The sequence below is a fragment of the Triturus cristatus genome, chromosome 12 (genome assembly GCF_964204655.1).
Source record: "Triturus cristatus chromosome 12, aTriCri1.1, whole genome shotgun sequence".
In the NCBI taxonomy this organism is placed as follows: domain Eukaryota; kingdom Metazoa; phylum Chordata; class Amphibia; order Caudata; family Salamandridae; genus Triturus; species Triturus cristatus.
In genome coordinates, this window is record NC_140595.1 from 20,112,925 (window position 1) to 20,133,382 (window position 20,458).

The 20,458-nt window shown below is 45.8% G+C and overlaps 1 protein-coding gene across 1 annotated transcript in view; it reads left to right on the top strand.

The window, feature by feature from the left end:
* The window catches only part of SLC5A5 (solute carrier family 5 member 5), a 66,942-nt gene that overhangs the window by 9,522 nt on the left and 36,962 nt on the right, over window positions 1-20,458 (top strand). The window contains exons 4-9 of the mRNA XM_085639642.1: window positions 11,812-11,879; window positions 13,385-13,539; window positions 14,704-14,844; window positions 17,230-17,359; window positions 18,954-19,042; window positions 20,323-20,435. Of these exons, the coding sequence (XP_085495768.1) occupies window positions 11,812-11,879; window positions 13,385-13,539; window positions 14,704-14,844; window positions 17,230-17,359; window positions 18,954-19,042; window positions 20,323-20,435 (696 nt within the window). The remainder of the gene's footprint in view (window positions 1-11,811; window positions 11,880-13,384; window positions 13,540-14,703; window positions 14,845-17,229; window positions 17,360-18,953; window positions 19,043-20,322; window positions 20,436-20,458) is intronic.

Sequence of the window (20,458 nt, forward strand, 5' to 3'; positions counted from 1 at the left end):
GCTGCCTTCATTGCCTTTACTGCTGTTGCTTCCTTTACTGCCTTTGCTGCCTTTGCTGCCTTTTCTGCCTTTACTGCCTTTGCTGTCTTTGGCGCCTTTACTGCCTTTATTGCCTTTACTGCCTTTGCTGCCTTTACTGCATTTTCTGCCTTTACTGCCTGATGCCTTTAATGCCTTTGCTTCCTTTACAGCCTTTGCTGCCTTTCCTGTCTTTACTGCCTTTATTGCGTTTGCTGCCTTTACCACCTTTGCTGCCTTAGTTGTCTTTGCTTCCTTTACCTCGTTTGCTGCCTTTGCTGCCTGCTGCCTTCACTGCCTTTGACCAAGTCTTTTTGGAAATCCTACAATTATTGTAGTAGCTCCCTCTTGGGGGTTATAAAGACTGTTTTACAACTAAAAGGCGCTAATTGGGACAACTATTGAGATCTATTTACAGGATGTGTATGCTTTGTGGATGTATGAATGAATAGTATGAGTGTTCAGTGGTCTCTTCCTGGGTTCTGTTTTGGAAAAATAAATTTTGTATTAGGGAATTGACATAAATATTGTGTAAAATATAATGATGATGTCATAAATGAAGATTGATTTATATGTGAAAAAAATTATATTATATAAAAAAAAGGATAATACAAAAATACAATAAACAGGAGTAAAAGAAATAAATTGAAGTGGTAAATTGGTGTTATTTGTTGGTAAGCCCATGTTGACTTAGATGTTCTATCAATATTTTGATTAAATATAAGAAATTGGAATACAGGTCTTGAGGGAGCATTACTTGTTAGGTTATTCACTGCCTTTGCTGCCTTTACCTCGTTTGCTGCCTTTGCTGCCTGCTGCCTTCACTGCCTTTGCTGCCTTTACTTACTGCCTTTGCTGCCTTTGCCGCCTGCTGCCTTTACCTCGTTTGCTGCCTTTGCTGCCTGCTGCCTTCGCTGCCTTTGCTGCCTTTATCTCGTTTGCTGCCTTTGCCGCCTGCTGCCTAACTGCCTGTGCTGCCTTTACCTTGTTTGCTGCCTTTACTGCCTTTACTGTCTTTACTGCCTTTATTGCCTTTGCTGCCTTTACCGCCTTTGCTGCCTTTGTTGTCTTTGCTGCCTTTACCTCACTTGCTGACTTTGCTGCCTGCTGACTTTGCTGCCTTTACCTCGTTTGCTGCCTTTGCCGCCTGCTGCCTTCACTGCCTGTGCTGCCTTTACCTTGTTTGCTGCCTTTGCCGCCTACAGCATAGTTGCCCCCAACTTTTTGCTGATGTTTTATGACTCTAGCCAGGCTGTGGCCCTGCTATCCAGGACCCCAGCCTATCTGCTTCCTCTCTAAAGTGATGTGAGTACCCTAGGTACAAACCAATTGGATACTGAGGATACCCTATCAGCCCCTTGTAGATGGTACCCTAGGTACCCAGGGCATGGGTCCCTCAGAGGCCTACCAGGGCTGCAGCACTTATTGTGCCACCCTGGGACAGCCATACCAACTGACACCACCAGACCACTACTGTAGTCTGGGTAAGGTGGTGCTTGCACCCCTTACAGGGATACAGGTACCCTGTATCCCACCTATTTACAACACCTATATTCTCATAGGTCACCCCTAAAGCAGGCCTTGCTAATCCTACAAGGCAGGGTGCTGAGATATGTGTGAGAGGGGACCCCTACCTGAGAAGGGCCCCTCTGCAACCTTCATTAAAACTAGTGCAAGGTTGTTTGTAGTGCAGCCATACCATATACTCTTAACCGCATTATAAGTAATCGCGATAGCGTGATAACTTAAGAGTGGCTGCACAGAACCATATTGTGTTTGGTGTCAAACATGTAGGAATCATACCCCCAGTCCAGCCATGGGCATGAGGGCATGATTCCCCCCTGCTAGAGGGGCGATATGGGGAAAGCGTCAGAATTTAGACACCAATTTAAAAGTGCACATGTAGTACAAAATGGAAGCTACCCGCCACCCAAACGACTCTGGCTGCCTGTTGCTGGGCAGAACTCCAGCCACGGCAGCTGGACAATAGGGATCTTGTTGCAGGGAGGTGCTCCCACCTCCCCAGACAGACTATGTGGATTGGAACTGGGTGGGTGCACCAAGGGATGCCTTTCAAAGTTGCACGTAGGCTGCTACAGCGCCTACATTCTGCATACACCGCCTGGAACCGGTTCAGGGGCATCCTGCCCCTCGCCCAGGCGGGAGACACACAAAGGGGAGAGGGTGTAGCCACCCTTTTCCCGCCTTACCTCTCATTGGTGGGCTCTGACCTGGACCCTCCCCTAATCTTTGGATAAAGGTGAATACTGGGTCCCCAGAGCCTCAGATTATTCTTGGACTTCACAGACTTGAACTTCGACGAGCTGCTGCCCAGCTGAATGAAGAAATCTCACTTAGGGTAAAGGAGTTACCCCCCTGCTTGGCAGGCACCTGAAACACTGCAAGTGACCCGGTTAGAACTTCGCTGCTCCTACGGACATCGACGACTCCTATCTACCTTGAGGTGGGTTTCCAAGCATCCCAGAGGCCAGTGAGTGTGCACAGCAAAGCTTAGCACCGTGGACCCCGTGGGTGCCGAGATCCCCAATACCCCAGGACACTGGCCACCTCTTTCACAGAACATGAACCCAACCAGCGGGGAAGTTGTGCTTTGGCCCATTTTTTAGCCAACCTCTCAGCATCATCTGTGCCAAAGATAGATACCCTGGCCCGCTCTGGCGACCCGTGGGCGCATCTTTACGCATGCCAAATTGCTGCCTCCTGCGGTCCCTTGTCTCTCGACTGGTGGGCCCTAGCAGAGGTCAATCTTTATTTCCAAGAGTTCCTCTGGTTGCTCCAGGCCTGCTCTCCATTCTCCTCACTGGAGACCTCGCTCAGACCTCGTGGGTCTGCACCAGCAGCTGATTGGTGAATCTTGCGTGGGTTGCGGTTGCCAAGGCTTAGTGGATCCAATCCGGACACTAACACCGCAGTGACCCTTATCCTTTGTGGGTCAGTCGCCCTCCAGAAGCTGGCCTTCCTTGAAGCCTCCCAGAGCCCGTGGCTGCTGATCCAAGCTGCACCTTTTTCCACTTGAAGCCCCCGACATTGAAGGGCTCTTTGCCTTGAGCCCCCTGGTCACTGTGCTGTGACCCAGACTTTGTCCCCTCTGCTTTCAGGTCCTTCTCTTCAAGATCTACATCTTCAATCTTCACGACATCGCCGACGCTTTTGGCTAGCAGCAGTTTTGTACATTTTCCCATTGAAAATCAGCCCGCGACCCGACATCGAAAACGACCTATGCACCCGGTTTCCCTGGGGCAGCTAACAGTGGTACCTCGGTACTCTCGTGGGCGTGGGCTCTTCAAAAGCTGAACTTGAACTCCTGCTAGAAGTGTTTTTAAACTTGTAAATTTCAACCGCGACATTCTCCATTGGGTTTAATAGAGATCCCGGCAGTAGCTTCTGCCACTGCACGCGTCTCCCGTGGGTCCCCTTCCTCACTACCTTGGGTGGTTTCACAAGGGGCCAGCGACCCTAAATGCCCTAGGCATTTGTCTGTAGAATTGTCGTGGTTCTTATACCACTTTTTTGATATATGGTTTGGTCCCCCCCCGGGCCCTATGATTCCAGTGCTATTTATTGTAACTATGAATGCTTGTTTGAATTGTAACTTTGCCTCTAGCCTCATAAAGAGACTTGTGGGATTATTCTTAGAATAAATGCATATATTTTATATATATACCTGTGTGGACTACTCTTTCATTTGGTCATTCAAGAGGTTATCTATGGTAAAACAATAAGCTTAACACTCCTTCAAGACTTAGCCTGAAGGCTGCTCTCCACAGCTACCACTAGGATAGCTTTCTTTAAAGGTTGTCTTAAACCTATCACCTTAAGAGTCGAATTGGACTGGTGCAAGGTGTCCCCTATAACTAGTGGACAGCATATGCCAGGCCAACTTCTCACAACAATGCATCCTTCCCTGTCTGTTGTAGAATACAATAGCATCCTCTCCTGCCTTTTGTCAGTGGCAATGCTTCACATTCAAATATCTTCAATGGCAAAGCATGACTACGTGTGGATTCTGTAGTGAATGACCTTACTTCCTGTCTTCTGCCCAAACACATTACCTCACTTCCTGTCTGGCCTCAAACAGCTTTACCGCACTTCCTGTCTTGATTGCAATGGGACTGGAACACATTTGCTGTTCCGCTTCTTTTTTATGCGAACAGAAAAAGCTTCACCTACTGTGCCTTCTGTTGTGTCCCTGCATCACTTCCTGCTTCTTGAAATGACATTGCCTCACTCACAGTATCATCTGCACTGACAATTTTAATTTTCTACCAGAAGATAACTAGTGCGTCACATCATGCCTGATATTCAGATCTTACATCTTACCTTTTGACGCAACTACCGTGAAATCACATTACCTATGTCCCCCCACCCCGGCCCCACTGCCAATATATCACCGCATTTTGCAATAGACACAGATTGGGTAAAACTCCTTACCTCAGGCCTTTCTGTCTTATATGTGATTCAAGCCGAACTCTGCCTGTCGAGGGCTGCCAGCGTATGTCTGCTGCACTAGTCTTTAATGTAGAGACGTTTTAAGGCATGGGTAAGATTGAAAATTCCTACCCCCCCACCCCCCAATCACATCCCAAGTTCCAACTTTCTATTTGATCCCGGTCTTTTCTCATTCTCTTTCACAACCTCTCTCCCCCTCTCTTTGTCTGCCTTTACCTGTGACTCTCTCTCTTTCTACCCAGTGTTACCTTAAGAATTGTTGGAGTACTGGACAACTATTCTTGTGTAACTCTGCTTCCGGAATTTCAACATATATTAGGTTTGTCTGCGATCATGTGGACTTGAATTAGGTAATAAAATTCAAAGTTGTACTGAATAGCGAAATCCAAAATATGTCTTGGCCAGGGCCCCCAATATCCTTAAATTAACGTTGCTTAATAAACAATAGAAGGCAAGCATTGATGTCAAGTAATGCAGTATCCGTGATCTGTGCTTCCGTCATGTGCTGATTAGAATTTCACCAAGGCCCGCATTTAACTCGCATGTCTGCCCTTGTACAGCAGAGAGTCTGTGCAAGTAGCTAGAATGTTTTCACCATTCCTTGCATCGAGTCAGAGTCCCAAGTTCCAAATAACATCTGATGCATATTCTTAAGCTGGAAGGTAGCATCTTTCCTAGCATTGCATGTAAGTGGTGTCTGCATCTTATGAAATGCTTATATGTGGTGACTGCATCTTGTGCACTACATGTATGTGGTGACTGCGTCTTTCCTTGCATTGCATGCATGTGGAGACTGCATCTTTCCTTGCCTTGCATGTAAGTATTGACTGCATCTTTCCTACCATTGCTTGTATGTGGTGACTGCATCTTGTGCATTGCATGTCTGTGGTCACTGCATCTTGTGCATTTCATGTATGTGGTGACTGCATCTTTCCTAGCATTGCATATACGTGGTCACTGCATCTTGTGCATTTCATGTATGTGGTGATTGCATCTTTCCTAGCATTGCATGTATGTGGTCACTGCATCTTTCCTAGCATTGCATGTATGTGGTCACTGCATCCTGTGCATTGCATGTATGGGGTGAATGCATCTTGTGCACTGCATGTATGTGGTGACTGCATCTTTCCTTGCATTGCATGCATGTGGAGACTGCATCTTTCCTAGCATTGCATGTAAGTGGTGACTGCATCTTGTGCATTGCATATATGTGCTGACTGCATCGTATGCATTGTATGTATGTGGTGACTGCATATTTCCTAGCATTGCATGTATGTGGTCACTGCATCTTTCCTAGAATTGCATGTATGTGGTCACTGCATCTGTCCTAGCATTGCATGTATGTGGTCACTGTATCTTTCCTAGCATTGCATGTATGTGGTTACTGCATCTTGTGCATTGCATGTATGTGGTGACTGCATCTTGTGCATTTCATGTATGTGGTGACTGCATTTTCCAAGCATTGCATGTATGTGGTCACTGCATCTTCCCTAGCATTGCATGTATGTGGTTACTGCATCTTGTGCATTGCATGTATGTGGTGACTGCATCTTGTGCATTTCATGTATGTGGTGACTGCATCTTTCCTAGCATTACATGTAAGTGGTGAATGCATCTTGTGCATTGTATGTATGTGCTGATTGCATCTTGTGCATTGCATGTATGTGGTGACTGCATCTTTCCTAGAATTGCATGTATGTGGTTACTGCATCTTGTGCATTTCATGTATGTGGTGACTGCATCTTTCCTAGCATTTTGATGTATGTGGTGACTGCATCTTTCCAAGCATTGCATGTATGTGGTCACTGCATCTTGTGCATTGCATGTATGGGGTGACCGCATCTTGTGCACTGCATGTATGGGGCGACTGCATCTTGTGCACTGCATGTATGTGGTGACTGCATCTTGTGCATTGTATGTATGTGGTAACTGCATCTTTCCTTGCATTGCATGTATGTGGTGACTGTATCTTGTGCATTGCATGTATTTGGTTACTGCATCTTGTGCATTTCATGTATGTGGTGACTTCATCTTTCCTAGCATTGCATGTATGTGGTCACTGCATCTTTCCTAGCATTGCATGTATGTGGTCACTGCATCTTGTGCATTGCATGCATGGGGTGACTGCATCTTGTGCACTGCATGTATGTGGTGACTGCATCTTTTGCACTGCATGTATGTGGTGACTGCATCTTGTGCATTGCATGTATGTGGTAACTGCAGCTTTCCTTGCATTGCATGAAAGTGGTGACTGCATCTTGTGCATTGCATGTATGTGGTGACTGCATCTTTCCTAGCATTACATGTAAGTGGTGAATGCATCTTGTGCATTGTATGTATGTGCTGATTGCATCTTGTGCATTGCATGTATGTGGTGACTGCATCTTGTGCACTGCATGTATGGGGTAATTGCATCTTATGCATTACATGTATGTGCTGATCGCATCTTGTGCATTGCATGTATGTGGTTACTGCATCTTTCCTAGCATTGCATGTGTGTGGTGACTCAATCTTGTGCATTGCATGTATGTGGTGACTGCATCTTTTCTAGCATTGCATGTATGTGGTGAATGCATCTTTCCTAGCATTGCATGTATGTGGTGATTGCATGCTGTGCATTGCATGTATGTGGTGATTGCATTTTGTGCATTTCATGTATGTGGTGACTGCATCTCGTGCATTGCATGTAAGTGGTGACTGCATCTTGTGCATTGCATGTATGTGGTGACTGCATCTTTCCTTGCACTGCATGTAAGTGGTGACTGTTCTTGTGCACTGCATGTATGTGGTAACTGCATCTTATGCATTGCATGTATGTGCTGCTTGCATCTTGTGCATTGCATGTAAGTGGTGACTGAATCGTGTGCACTGCATGTATGTGGTGACTGCATCTAGTGCACTGCATGTATTTGCCGACTGCGTCTTGAGCATTGCATGTATGTGGTGACTGCATCTTTCCTAGCATTACATGCACGTGGCGACTGCATCTTGTGCATTGCATGTATGTGCTGACTGCATCTTGTGCATTGTATGTGCCGACTGCATCTTGTGCATTGCATATATGTGCCAACTGCATCTTGTGCATTGTATGTATGTGCCGACTGCATCTTGTGCATTGTAAGTATGTGCAAACTGCATCTTGTGCATTGTGTGTATGTGCCAAATGCATATTCTGCATTGCATGTATGTGCCAACTGCATCTTGTACATTGTATGTATGTGCCAACTGCATGTTGTGCATTGCATGTATGTGGTGGCTTCATCTTTCCTAGCATTGCATGTATGTAGTGAATGCATCTTGTACATTGCATGTATGTGCTGACTGGATCTTGTGCATTGCATGTATGTGGTGACTGCATCTTTCCTAGCATTGCATATATGTGGTGACTGCATCTTGTACATTGCATGTATGTGGTGACTGCATCTTTCCTAGCATTGCATGTATGTGGTTACTGGATCTTGTGCACTGCATGTATGTGGTGAATGCATCTTGTGCATTGCATATATATGATGACTGCATCTTTCCTTGTGTTGCATGAAAGTGGTGACTGCATCTTGTGCATTGCATGTATGTGGTGACTGCATCTTGTGCACTGCATGTATGGGGTAACTGCATCTTATGCATTACATGTATGTGCTGATCGCATCTTGTGCATTGCATGTATGTGGTGACTGCATCTTTCCTAGCATTGCATATGTGTGGTGACTCAATCTTGTGCATTGCATGTATGTGGTGACTGCATCTTTCCTAGCATTGCATGTATGTGGTGAATGTATCTTGTACATTGCATGTATGTGCTGACTGGATCTTGTGCATTGCATGTATGTGGTGACTGCATCTTTCCTAGCATCGCATATATGTGGTGACTGCATCTTGTACATTGCATGTATGTGGTGACTGCATCTTTCCTAGCATTGCATGTATGTGGTTACTGGATCTTGTGCACTGCATGTGTGTGGTGAATGCACCTTGCGCATTGCATTTATGTAGTGACTTCATCTTTCCTAGCATTGCATGTATGTGGTGACTGCATCTTTCCTAGTTTTGCATGTATGTAGTGATTGCATCTTGTGCACTGCATGTATGTGGTGACTGCATCTTGTGCATGTTATGTATGAGGTGACTGCATCTTTCCTAGCATTGCATCTGTGTGGTGACTGCATCTTTAATAGCATTGCCTGTGTGTGGTGACTGCATTTTGTGCAGTGCATGTATGTGGTGAATGTATCTTGTGCACTGCATGTATGTGGTGACTACATCTTGTACACTGCATGCATGTGGGGACTGCATCTTGTGCATTTCATGTATGTGGTGACTGCATTTTTCCTAGCTTTGCATGTAAATGGTGAATGCATCTTGTGCATTGCATGTATGTGGTGACTGCATCTTGTGCATTGTATGTATGTGGTGACTGCATCTTTCTTTGCATTGCATGTAAGCGGTGACTGCATCTTTCCTAGCATTGCATGTATGCAGTGACTGCATCTTGTGCACTGCATGTATGTGCTGCTTGCATCTTGTGCATTGCATGTAAGTGGTGACTGAATCGTGTGCACTGCATGTATGTGGTGACTGCATCTAGTGCACTGCATGTATTTGCCGACTGCATCTTGAGCATTGCATGTATGTGGTGACTGCATCTTTCCTAGCATTACATGCACGTGGCGACTGCATCTTGTGCATTGCATGTATGTGCTGACTGCATCTTGTGCATTGTATGTGCCGACTGCATCTTGTGCATTGCATATATGTGCCAACTGCATCTTGTGCATTGTATGTATGTGCCGACTGCATCTTGTGCATTGTAAGTATGTGCAAACTGCATCTTGTGCATTGTGTGTATGTGCCAAATGCATATTGTGCATTGCATGTATGTGGTGGCTTCATCTTTCCTAGCATTGCATGTATGTAGTGAATGCATCTTGTACATTGCATGTATGTGCTGACTGGATCTTGTGCATTGCATGTATGTGGTGACTGCATCTTTCCTAGCATTGCATATATGTGTTGACTGCATCTTGTACATTGCATGTATGTGGTGACTGCATCTTTCCTAGCATTGCATGTATGTGGTTACTGGATGTTGTGGATTGCATGTATGTGGTGAATGCATCTTGTGCATTGCATATATATGATGACTGCATCTTTCCTTGTGTTGCATGAAAGTGGTGACTGCATCTTGTGCATTGCATGTATGTGGTGACTGCATCTTGTGCACTGCATGTATGGGGTAACTGCATCTTATGCATTACATGTATGTGCTGATCGCATCTTGTGCATTGCATGTATGTGGTGACTGCATCTTTCCTAGCATTGCATGCGTGTGGTGACTCAATCTTGTGCATTGCATGTATGTGGTGACTGCATCTTTCCTAGCATTGCATGTATGTGGTGAATGCATCTTGTACATTGCATGTATGTGCTGACTGGATCTTGTGCATTGCATGTATGTGGTGACTGCATCTTTCCTAGCATCGCATATATGTGGTGACTGCATCTTGTACATTGCATGTATGTGGTGACTGCATCTTTCCTAGCATTGCATGTATGTGGTTACTGGATCTTGTGCACTGCATGTGTGTGGTGAATACACCTTGCGCATTGCATTTATGTAGTGACTTCATCTTTCCTAGCATTGCATGTATGTGGTGACTGCATCTTTCCTAGTTTTGCATGTATGTAGTGATTGCATCTTGTGCACTGCATGTATGTGGTGACTGCATCTTGTGCATGTTATGTATGTGGTGACTGCATCTTTCCTAGCATTGCATCTGTGTGGTGACTGCATCTTTAATAGCATTGCCTGTGTGTGGTGACTGCATTTTGTGCATTGCATGTATGTGGTGAATGTATCTTGTGCACTGCATGTATGTGGTGACTACATCTTGTACACTGCATGCATGTGGGGACTGCATCTTGTGCATTTCATGTATGTGGTGACTGCATTTTTCCTAGCTTTGCATGTAAATGGTGAATGCATCTTGTGCATTGCATGTATGTGGTGACTGCATCTTGTGCATTGTATGTATGTGGTGACTGCATCTTTCTTTGCATTGCATGTAAGCGGTGACTGCATCTTTCCTAGCATTGCATGTATGCAGTGACTGCATCTTGTGCACTGCATGTATGTGGTGACTGCATCTTGTGCATTGTATGTATGTGGTGACTGCATCTTGTGCATTGTATGTATGTGGTGACTGCATCTTTCCTTGCCTTGCATGTAAGTGGTGACTGCATCTTTCCTAGCATTGCATTTATGCGGTGGCTGTATCTTGTGCATTGCATGTATGTGCTGATTGCATCTTGTGCATTGCGTGTAAGTGGTGACTGTATTTTTCCTAGCATTGCATGTATGTGGTGACTGCATCTTGTGCACTGCATGTATGTGGTAACTGCATCTTATGAATTGCATGTATGTGGTGAATGCATCTTGTGCATTGCATGCATGTGGTGACTGCACTGTGTGCAATGCATGCATGTGGTGACAGCATCTTTCCTGCATGTATGTGGTGAAAGCATCTTGTGCAGTGCATGTATGTGCCGACTGCATCTTGTGCATTGCATGTACGTGGTGACTGCATCTTTCGTAGCATTGCATGTATGTGGTGACTGCACTATGTGCAATGCATGCATGTGGTGACTGCATCTTTCCTAGCATTGCATGTATGTGGTGAATGCATCTTGTGCATTGCATGTATGCGGTGACTGCACCGTGTGCAATGCATGCATGTGGTGACCGCATCTTTCCTAGCATTACATGTATGTGGTGAATGCATCTTGTACATTGCATGCATGTGGTGACTGCATCTTGTGCACTGCATGTATGTGCCAACTGCATCTTGTGCATTGCATGTACGTGGTGACTGCATCTTTCCTAGCATTGCATGCACATGGTGACTGCATCTTGTGCATTGCATGTATGTGCCGACTGCGTCTTGTGCATTGCATGCATGTGCCGACTGCATCATGTGCATTGCATGTATGTGCCAACTGCATTGTGAGCATTGCATGTATGTGCCAACTGCATTTTGTGCATTGCATGTATGTGCCAACTGCATCTTGTGCATTGTATGTATGTGCCAACTGCATCTTCTGCATTGCATGAGTGTGGTGACTGCATCTTTCCTAGCATTGCGTGTATGTGGTGACTGCATATTTTCTAGCACTGCGTGTATGTGGTGACTGCATCTTGTGCATTGTATGTATGTGCCAACTGCATCTTGTGCATTGTATGTATGTGCTGACTGCATCTTGTGCATTGCTTAATATGTTTGTTTCATGATTGTTATTGAATCTGTTAATGAGTTTAAAATTTGCTTTTAGTAACTGGACTCGACATCTGGGCATCGCTCCTTTCCACTGGTGCCATCTGCACTTTCTACACAACAGTGGTGAGTAGCCTGGAGTCACTTCATTTGGCGCTGATATATGTGCTCCACAGCTGGTCCAGCACACCAACACAGTTTGCACCTTTCCAAATACCGCGCAGCTCATAATCAGGGCCTTATTATTAAGGGGCTTTTCTCCTAGGAAGCAGTGTTTGTGCACTACATTGACTAACAAGCATTTGCAATGCAATTGGTCTCGCCTGTGGGACCTTATATGTATTTAGCAAATTAGGCTGGGTGCTGAAATGTCTACTGTTCTTTAACATGGAGGGAAAGAAAGCACCAAACTGCATGACATGCCAGGTATGGGAACACATGGAGAGAATGATTGCCTTTCAGCGGGAAATGGTATAGTCCAAAGCTCTGTTTTTGATATAAAATCAGGGCCTTCGGTGGTCATATCACTGAAAATACAAGATTTGAAAAAAATATTATTGTCTACCGGTGCTCGTGGAAGACAATTTCTATGGAATGGAAGCTAGAGAATGCTAAAGTGATTCTGGTATTTTACTGACCTCTGCTGGTCGTTTTCTATCAAGAAAGTTAAATAGAGGCAGCTGCCAGAAAAATGAAAAAAAGAAAGTCCCTCAGCAGAAAGCAATTCTGGTATTTTACTGACTTCTGCTGGTCGTTTTCTATCAAGACAGTTAAATAGAGGCAGCTGAACAACAACAAAAAGTCCCTATGCAGAAGCAGACAAGTCCTAGGCCTGATCGCCAGAGCCCACAAAGAACATACACACATTAGTATATACTAAAGTATACACAAGAGGTCTTGAATGCTCGACCTAAAAAGGGGGGCTTGTAGGACACTACATGGCTGAAAAGACATGCCATATGCAGACTGCCCCATGGCCCACACCATCTCTGATCCACACCTACCCATTCCCACATGGCTATGTGATTTCAGGACCTCCAAGGTCTATCAAACTTTGATAGGACAGTGGGTGGATGCTGGACTGGATTGTTCATTGGAAGTCAGGAAGTGGCCTTCATGGTGCTACAGCTCCCAGGTCCATAGGTAGGAGGGACACATGGGGCCTGAGGTAGAGTTTGGAGGATGGAGTAATGTTCATTGGGGTGATGGAGTAAATTACTCCATCACCCTTTGTCACATCCTGCCCCCAAATTTAAAGCTGTCCCCCAGCCCAGTGAACATCTCTTAACATTGACAGCAACCACAGTCACGGGTGATGCAAACATTTTTTAATTCCAGCATTTAGGTAGGGCAACAAATGGAGATCTTTCCGGAAGGGGATGATGTAATCAGATTTTTCCAAGCCGTTCATGATGCGAGCAGCTGTGCATAGGAAGGCTTTGAGAATGAAGAAATTAGCGTGGGGGAGATGTGCAAGTAGGATCTTGCTGCCATGGAAGTCAGCTAGTCCAAGGGCTTGAACCATGTGCCTGAGATCCTCTGGTAGGATGGAGGGTTTCATAAAGAGGTGACGTTGGAAAGATACGGTGTTGGACAAATTTTGTTGAGCTAAAATTCTTTATCACCCATAGGGCGGAATGAAGGCTGTGATCTGGACAGATGTGTTCCAGGTGTTGGTGATGATGTCAGGGTTCTTTGCCATTGTGGTCCGGGGTCTCATTCTCGTCGGCGGAGTAGGAACTGCATTGGAAATCACACAGAACAACTCGAGGATAAATATTGGCGAGTATGGACTTTTTAAAACTCACTTACTTAGTACTTACTGAGAACTGTGAGGAAGTGTTACAGGACTGTATAGGACTGTTTAGGGTTAGAGGATCCTTGATAGCAGAGGTGAGCTAGTCGAAGCAAATAGCAATTTTCAGCCTGACCTAAGATGTATTATTAACTGGATTACCTATTTTATTGTACAAAAGTGTGTTCCAAAAAAACGATATACATAAAACATAGTAGCTGCCATGAATGGTAACATTCCAAAGCCCAATATGTATGGCCACGGCGGACCTTCAAAGGTTTGGTGGCGCCAGGAGGCCACGCTGAGTACTCTGAAGAAGGGGTATTTGGTCATAGATGTTGAAACAAAGGGTCAAAGAGACTATGATTTTTCCTGTTACGTACTCCTGTAATAATCCCTGCTTACTCCTGGAGCCCAGAAGTAAACCAGGGATAAGGCATGAGTCTACAAGATGAAGCCATTCTTATTCTTAGCAAAATCTTTGTGAATCCAGCCCCTTATGTTCACCGGAATAATTCATACCACAAATCGCAAGGCCATTTCCCACAGTGCCTCAGTCTGTAAAGCGTAATTGTTGAAACAGATTATTGCATCATAGCACCAACATGAGATGCATCATTGCAACGAAAGCGCTTGCTGTGCTGCCACGGTAAATGAATAATTATTGTTATGAGGAAATATTGACACATTATGCTAGAATGAAAAGCACAATTGCACCTTAGCCATGCCAGTGTGCATGGTGCCCCTGGCTGGCATGGCTATGCCAGTGTGCATGGTGCCCCTGGCTGGCATGGCTATGCCAGTGTTCGCACGGCCTCTAGTGAAGGGACTGGCCCATTGTTGGAAGTCAAGTGTCCACTGCACCGTCACCACGCCACCATCCATAGAGGCCGACTAGGTAATGCACCCCCACCATGCCAATGCACAGGGATGCCATGCAGCCGATACTGGTCAGATCCACTGAGGGGGGGGGGGGGAGGGGGCTGGTGGCACGGCTGGGTGAGTGGGGCGGCAGAGCGAGAGAGGCGCTCCCTCGCAGCTGGCTTCGAGTCTGAGGCGGCGGCCCTTCAAGGGTTGCAGGCTGCCAGGGTGTGCTCGGTCCCAGCCTCTGGCACTCATGGGCTTCCGGTTTGTTCCCTTCTTTTGTCTCCACAGCTTCGACCCGGACCCCCGCCGACGCTACACCTTCTGGACGTTCGCCTTCGGCGGGACTCTGCTGTGGCTCTCCATGTACGGCATCAACCAGGCGCAGGTGCAGCGCTACGTGGCGTGCAAGACAGAGCGGGAGGCGAGGATGTGAGTGAGCAGAGGGGCAGCGAGGGGGCCCGCCCGAGGTGGGCAGGGAGTAGGAAGGCATACCAGCCTGGGCAAGTGAGCCGGAGCTGTCCCTCGTCTGCCCTAAGTAGTTCATCCACACATGTTATTTTTTCAACATTCAGGTTCCTGTAGTCCTGACTTTTTAGGTCTCGCCTGACCCAGCGCATGCGCTGGTCTGGCGAGACTTATTGAGAGGGCTCCAAAAAGTGCTACCAGGCCAGCCTAGAGCTGCAGTGCATGTGCGTGGGCGCGCGCGCCGCGCTTGACCGTAATTACTTTCACTTTCGTGGCCGCACGGCCGCTTTGATGTTTGATCGTGATCGCAATCGCGATAACTTTCACTTTCGCGGCCGCAAGGCCGCTTGGCATAGCCAATAGGTCTCGATTTTGGGACCTTATAAGTATTTAGTTACGCAACTGTTGCATGGCTAAACACTTATAAGGTCCCCAAGGCGAGACCTATTGGCTATGCCAACGCTTGTTTAAAGGTGAAAGCAAATCTACATGTACCTTGTAAGTTAACCGACAGAGCTAGACGAGCTCCCTGCGCCCTGAGCGCCCTGGTGAGGGCCTCAGCGCGGCAGGAGCGCCGCCAGCCACCCTGGCAGGACTGTGAGTCGGGACAAGTACCTGCTTTCATGTTCTGCAATTTTAAAACCACTTAACACCCTCTCTCTGGCCTCTTGAAATCTAGTTTAGATAAAACTGAAGATTATAAAATGTCTTTTCCCCATACTGAGGCTGACGAAAGAAAGAATTCTGGTTGGAGAGAGCAACTGGATTGGCGAGAATAATTTACAAGAGGAGGGTTGGTCTTATCCGCCCGTGCATCATGGTCATAAAAACAGACATCTCACTTCTGAGAAGAACGATTTACAGATAGAGGATTCCAGGTACCAGACAAGTGATCCTCTTCGACGTCATCTAACCCTCCATAGACCTTGCACGGGTCACTATAACTCTTGTACTCAAGGTTTTAGCGTGCGCGGGCTCATTTTGCATCTGTAGCCACAAATGATTAAAATTAAAATTAAAATAAATCATGAAGAATTCTGGGACTTGGGCCCTACGCCAGAATTATGTTTTGATGCTAATAACATTGTAAAACTTCGTAAACCTTCGAATTTGAATCGAAATTATGGGGAGAGGAGTTGGCCTAACAGTTAGGGCGCTCGACCTCAGCCCTGGGGAGCCTGGGTTCGAGTCTCGGCAATGACGCTGAGCAGCCTGTGATTCTGGGCAAATCACATAATCTCCCCGTGCCTAGTAAAATATGAATGTGTCCTCATGTAACGCAACTGGTGCTATGTAAAGCGCTCTGATACCCGATTGGATTCGGGTCAAGTTCGTGCTATATAAAACTGTGCAAAAAAAATTGGAATGGGGAGCCAAAAGATGAAGAGCCTCTTTAAACAGCCCTCTCACCAGATTACAATTAACCGCTTCCAATACATATCTCCCAAAATAGAATATCATCCATTTTAGCTGACATTGAGATTCTGTTTATCCTCATTCCTTGCTCCACCTCCAAAGGCGCAGGTTCAGAGCCCGGACTCCAGTGAGCTTCAGGTCTTATCCAGGACCACCCTTTGAGGATCATTGCCATCCTCCCTGGCTAAAGAGAGTCTGGCACCAGTGGTAAACCAGGGAACACTTTACAAAATGACATCCTTTTCCTTTTTTAAATCCGCTTTCTTTGCGATTTCCCAGCACAATTCTTTAAAACCCCAGGCTCTTCTGAGAACTATGCTGACGGAGGTTTATGGGTGTGCACAAGCATCCAGGGCATTCCTGTTCTGAAAGGCCTAGTCCTCTCCACTGAGGTAGATTTCCTTACATTGGATATGTGTGAGTGAATCCTACTGCAAGTGCAACCCCAACTTCCACAAACCTCTTTTGCACTCATTAAAGAAGCTATATGCACATAAAAGGCAAACTCACAAATGCAATTAGCGTTGTGAATCAAGCTCGTTGAATTTCCCCCATTCTTGCGCCCTGATGGCTAAATGTACCGCTCTCCAGATCCGTGTTGTATGCATAGCTACATAGGACAGATGAAATGTTATAGAATAACATTTTAAAAATGCACTTAGTTTACCAACTCTACAAATATATTATGAAATGTGAATCTTACCGACTGAGCGTTTTTCTATCCAAGCGATTGCAAGAGACCAGACTTTGAAAGCTGCCCCATGCACGAGCTGGGAGGCTGGAGTGGGTTCCAACAGTGGTCATCTCAGATGAACTCTGCCCCCCTCACTTCCATGGCTTTCATGCTAGCTTCAAGCATGCCAACCTGGGCAGTCAGTGGAGACCGCTGAGAGCTTCAAGTTGTAATTTTTGTTTTGCCTTGTGTTTTTGCAGGGCCATCTTGGTCAACCAGTCAGCCCTGTGCTACATCGTTGGCAGCGCCGTGGTATGTGGTCTTGTGATGTTTGCCCTGTACAGGAACTGCGATCCGCTGCTCGCTGGATATATCTCTGCGCCAGACCAGGTACCTAAGTAGGTGGGAACTCACTTTCGTGGGCACTGTCCAGGATATGTGGGCACCCAGGTGGAACAGCAACGAGCCAACACAAAATAGAGCTCGCTAAGGCGAAGAGAGGCGTACATCACTCGCAAACTACTGAAATGACAGGGGAGCAGAAGCGGAAACTGAGGAACCTAGCAGTGCATGAACGTTGGCACCTGATCAAACAACAGGGCAGATTTAAAATGTGGGCTGTTAGCTGTTGGCGTGAAGGTTACTCATCATGGAGAACTTTAATATGTATGTCCTATGCCTTGTGGGAAGAGAATGGTTTTGGTGTATAAGTAACATCCTAAAAGACACTCTTCTTAGGGGTTAGGGCCACTTTGTCAGGCCAGTCTATCCTTTATTTATAGCAGGGTCACAGAAATTAGGCAACATGGGAGGACCAAATTATGCAGCAGCATTGACTAAATTATGCAGCAAGAAAAGGCAAAGTATGCAGCAGATTGTGGCAGCATTACTTCAATATTTTGTCATTTTTACACATTTTTATACTGAGTGGGCAAAGGCTTCAGCTCACGCGTACCAGTTTAACACCTAAATACAGCATTCAGTAACTGAAAGGTGGAAAGTTGAACTTTGCAAATGGCATGCCTCTGCACGGCAACGCGTCTTGTAACATTTTCGGGAATATTTGATCAGTTTGAGCTAGAAACATGTTTTTGATAAAATTTGCAAACTGAGCAGCAGACGATAAATTAAGTGGTAAGTGCGGCAAATCCTTAATTATGCTGAAAATGGCACTGCAGCAGGATTGCATAATTCAAGTGGGACTGTTTATGGGGAGGGAGTATGCTGCCTCTGGAAAGGAAGTGGAAAATAATCCCCCGGGGCACAATGTTGCGCCAGTACTGGAACATCGTAACCAAAGCCAACAGGAGCACATCTGCGTGATTTTGTTTTTAAAAAAGGCATTAGGGACACCAGGTGATTACTTTTGGAACTTTCTGCCACTACTGCCATGTAGCAAATCCTAGATAATTCCATGTGAAATGTATTTTTTAAATGTTATACCTCACACTAAAGCCTTTTCTGCTTCCCAATGCTGAAGGACTTGCCCTACAAGTTCCCACATTTGTCTACAAGAGTTTGATTTGCTTAGCTGAACCTGTTGTGTGTTTAGAGCAACTGAGCTCTTTTTGGAGGTGTAATCAGTAGTCTATAACATTTTACCTTCAAAGTAACATTTTCGATTTCATTTTTACTGAAAGCTCCGTGTTCACTTTCTATTTCACCACCACCCAGAGCCTTGCTTTCTTTCACTTCTGTTCTTAATATGTGCGCCAGCCAACATCTGGTCTAGTTGAGCAGTGATTGGCTGCAGATCTGTCCAACAGGCCTAAGTTCTAACCCTGGCATTTCGTCTCTACCAAACATAGTCATCCTCGCAAGTATCGCTACTATCTGCTTGCGTCTAAGTTCCCTCACTTTCTAATATAACTGAAGCACCTTTTAAGAGCACAAATGTACCATATATTATCCGATCAGCGTATGAGCTTGCACAAAGATAACTTGCTTATACTCATGCCCTACATTTTTGTTTCTTCCTTTCCAGTACATGCCTTTCCTGGTCCTGGAGATTTTTGAGCAGTACCCTGGGGTTCCTGGGCTTTTTCTGGCATGCGCCTACAGTGGCACCCTAAGGTATGTTGTTCATTTACTTCCAAATCACAGTACTTTCTGACCTTCCGGATGGCAAAAAGCATTTCTTATTGTGAAATGACTTTGTACTAAGTGTGGGTGATAAAAAATGAACTTAGAAATCGTGGCCAATAGTAGGGGTCAATGCACCGTAAAAGCACCCTATGGTCGCTCTGCCTCTGCACCGGTCCCAGATGCCACTGCCAGACGCCAGCGAGGGAGTTTGACAAGAGTGCAAGGTACAGATGACTCTTCCATGGTGTTCTGTCCTCGGTTTTGACTCCAATGAGTCCTCTGTAGCCTGTTATGTAGTCTGCTTCCTAGGTTGGTGCCATGAAATCAGGACTAGAGAATGCCATGGGGTATTGTATCTCACCACAGTCGCAGGAGCTGACCTGGTGGAGTTTGTGCCGAGCTGAAGGATGTGGCTTAAAATCATTCACCGAGATAAGAAGAGACCCAACGAAGCCCAATTCCAGAGACTCCTGTGGAGAGAGAAGAGATCAGGAAACAATGGTCAGCAATGTTGAAAGTAGCAGAAAGGCAAAGTAGTTGAATCAGAGTTGAGTGTGTCTAGAAGAAGTTAGAGTGTTGGTGACTGCGAGACGAGCAGCTTCGGAAATAGGGGGATCATAGAGGGCGAACAACACACTCTAGATGTTTAGGAAAAAAGGAGAAAAAAAATAAGCACTGACAACAATGACGACGATTGGTCGAGAGAAGGCTGTTTCAGTGTGAGTAAAGTAGGAACTGGCTCAAACGACCAGAGAAAATGCCCCCAGAGATAAGGAAAAGGTCAAAGAAAGGCATCAGGAACAGTGGGAAGACGAGTATAGGAGGGAAGAGGTTCTAAGGGAGCCGTCGTTGGAACGCGTGTGATTAGGAGGGCAGATAATATGGAGTGTAATATGCTATGAAGCATCCAGCATTAAAAATATATCAGGCGCCTCAACAAATGAGTTTCTTGTAGGGACCTTAGCCTGTACTTGTATTTGGTCTGTTTGTTCAACCAGATCTCCACTTCCTGGTCTTAAAGGCAGCCTGAAGGTGGGCCCATGATCGTGGCCACGTTCTTACGTTCATTCTTACGTTCATAAGATGTCGGATAACTGAGATTTTTTTTTAACATTTTACAATACATTGCATTTACAAGAACGAAAGTGTCGGCAGCCTCGTGCACCTGGGGAGTCGCCATCTTGGAACTTCAAAACCTCGCGAAAAAATTTCACCAAGAGGAGAGAGAAGGCCCTTTAACCCCTCGCTGTGTCTTCTCCTCTCTCCAGCACTGCCTCTACCAGCATCAACGCCATGGCGGCTGTGACTGTGGAAGACTTGATCAAACCCAACAGGCCCTCTCTGAGCCAGAAGAAAATCACCCTCATCTCCAAAGGCCTTTGTGAGTATCTTCTGAGGAAGGGG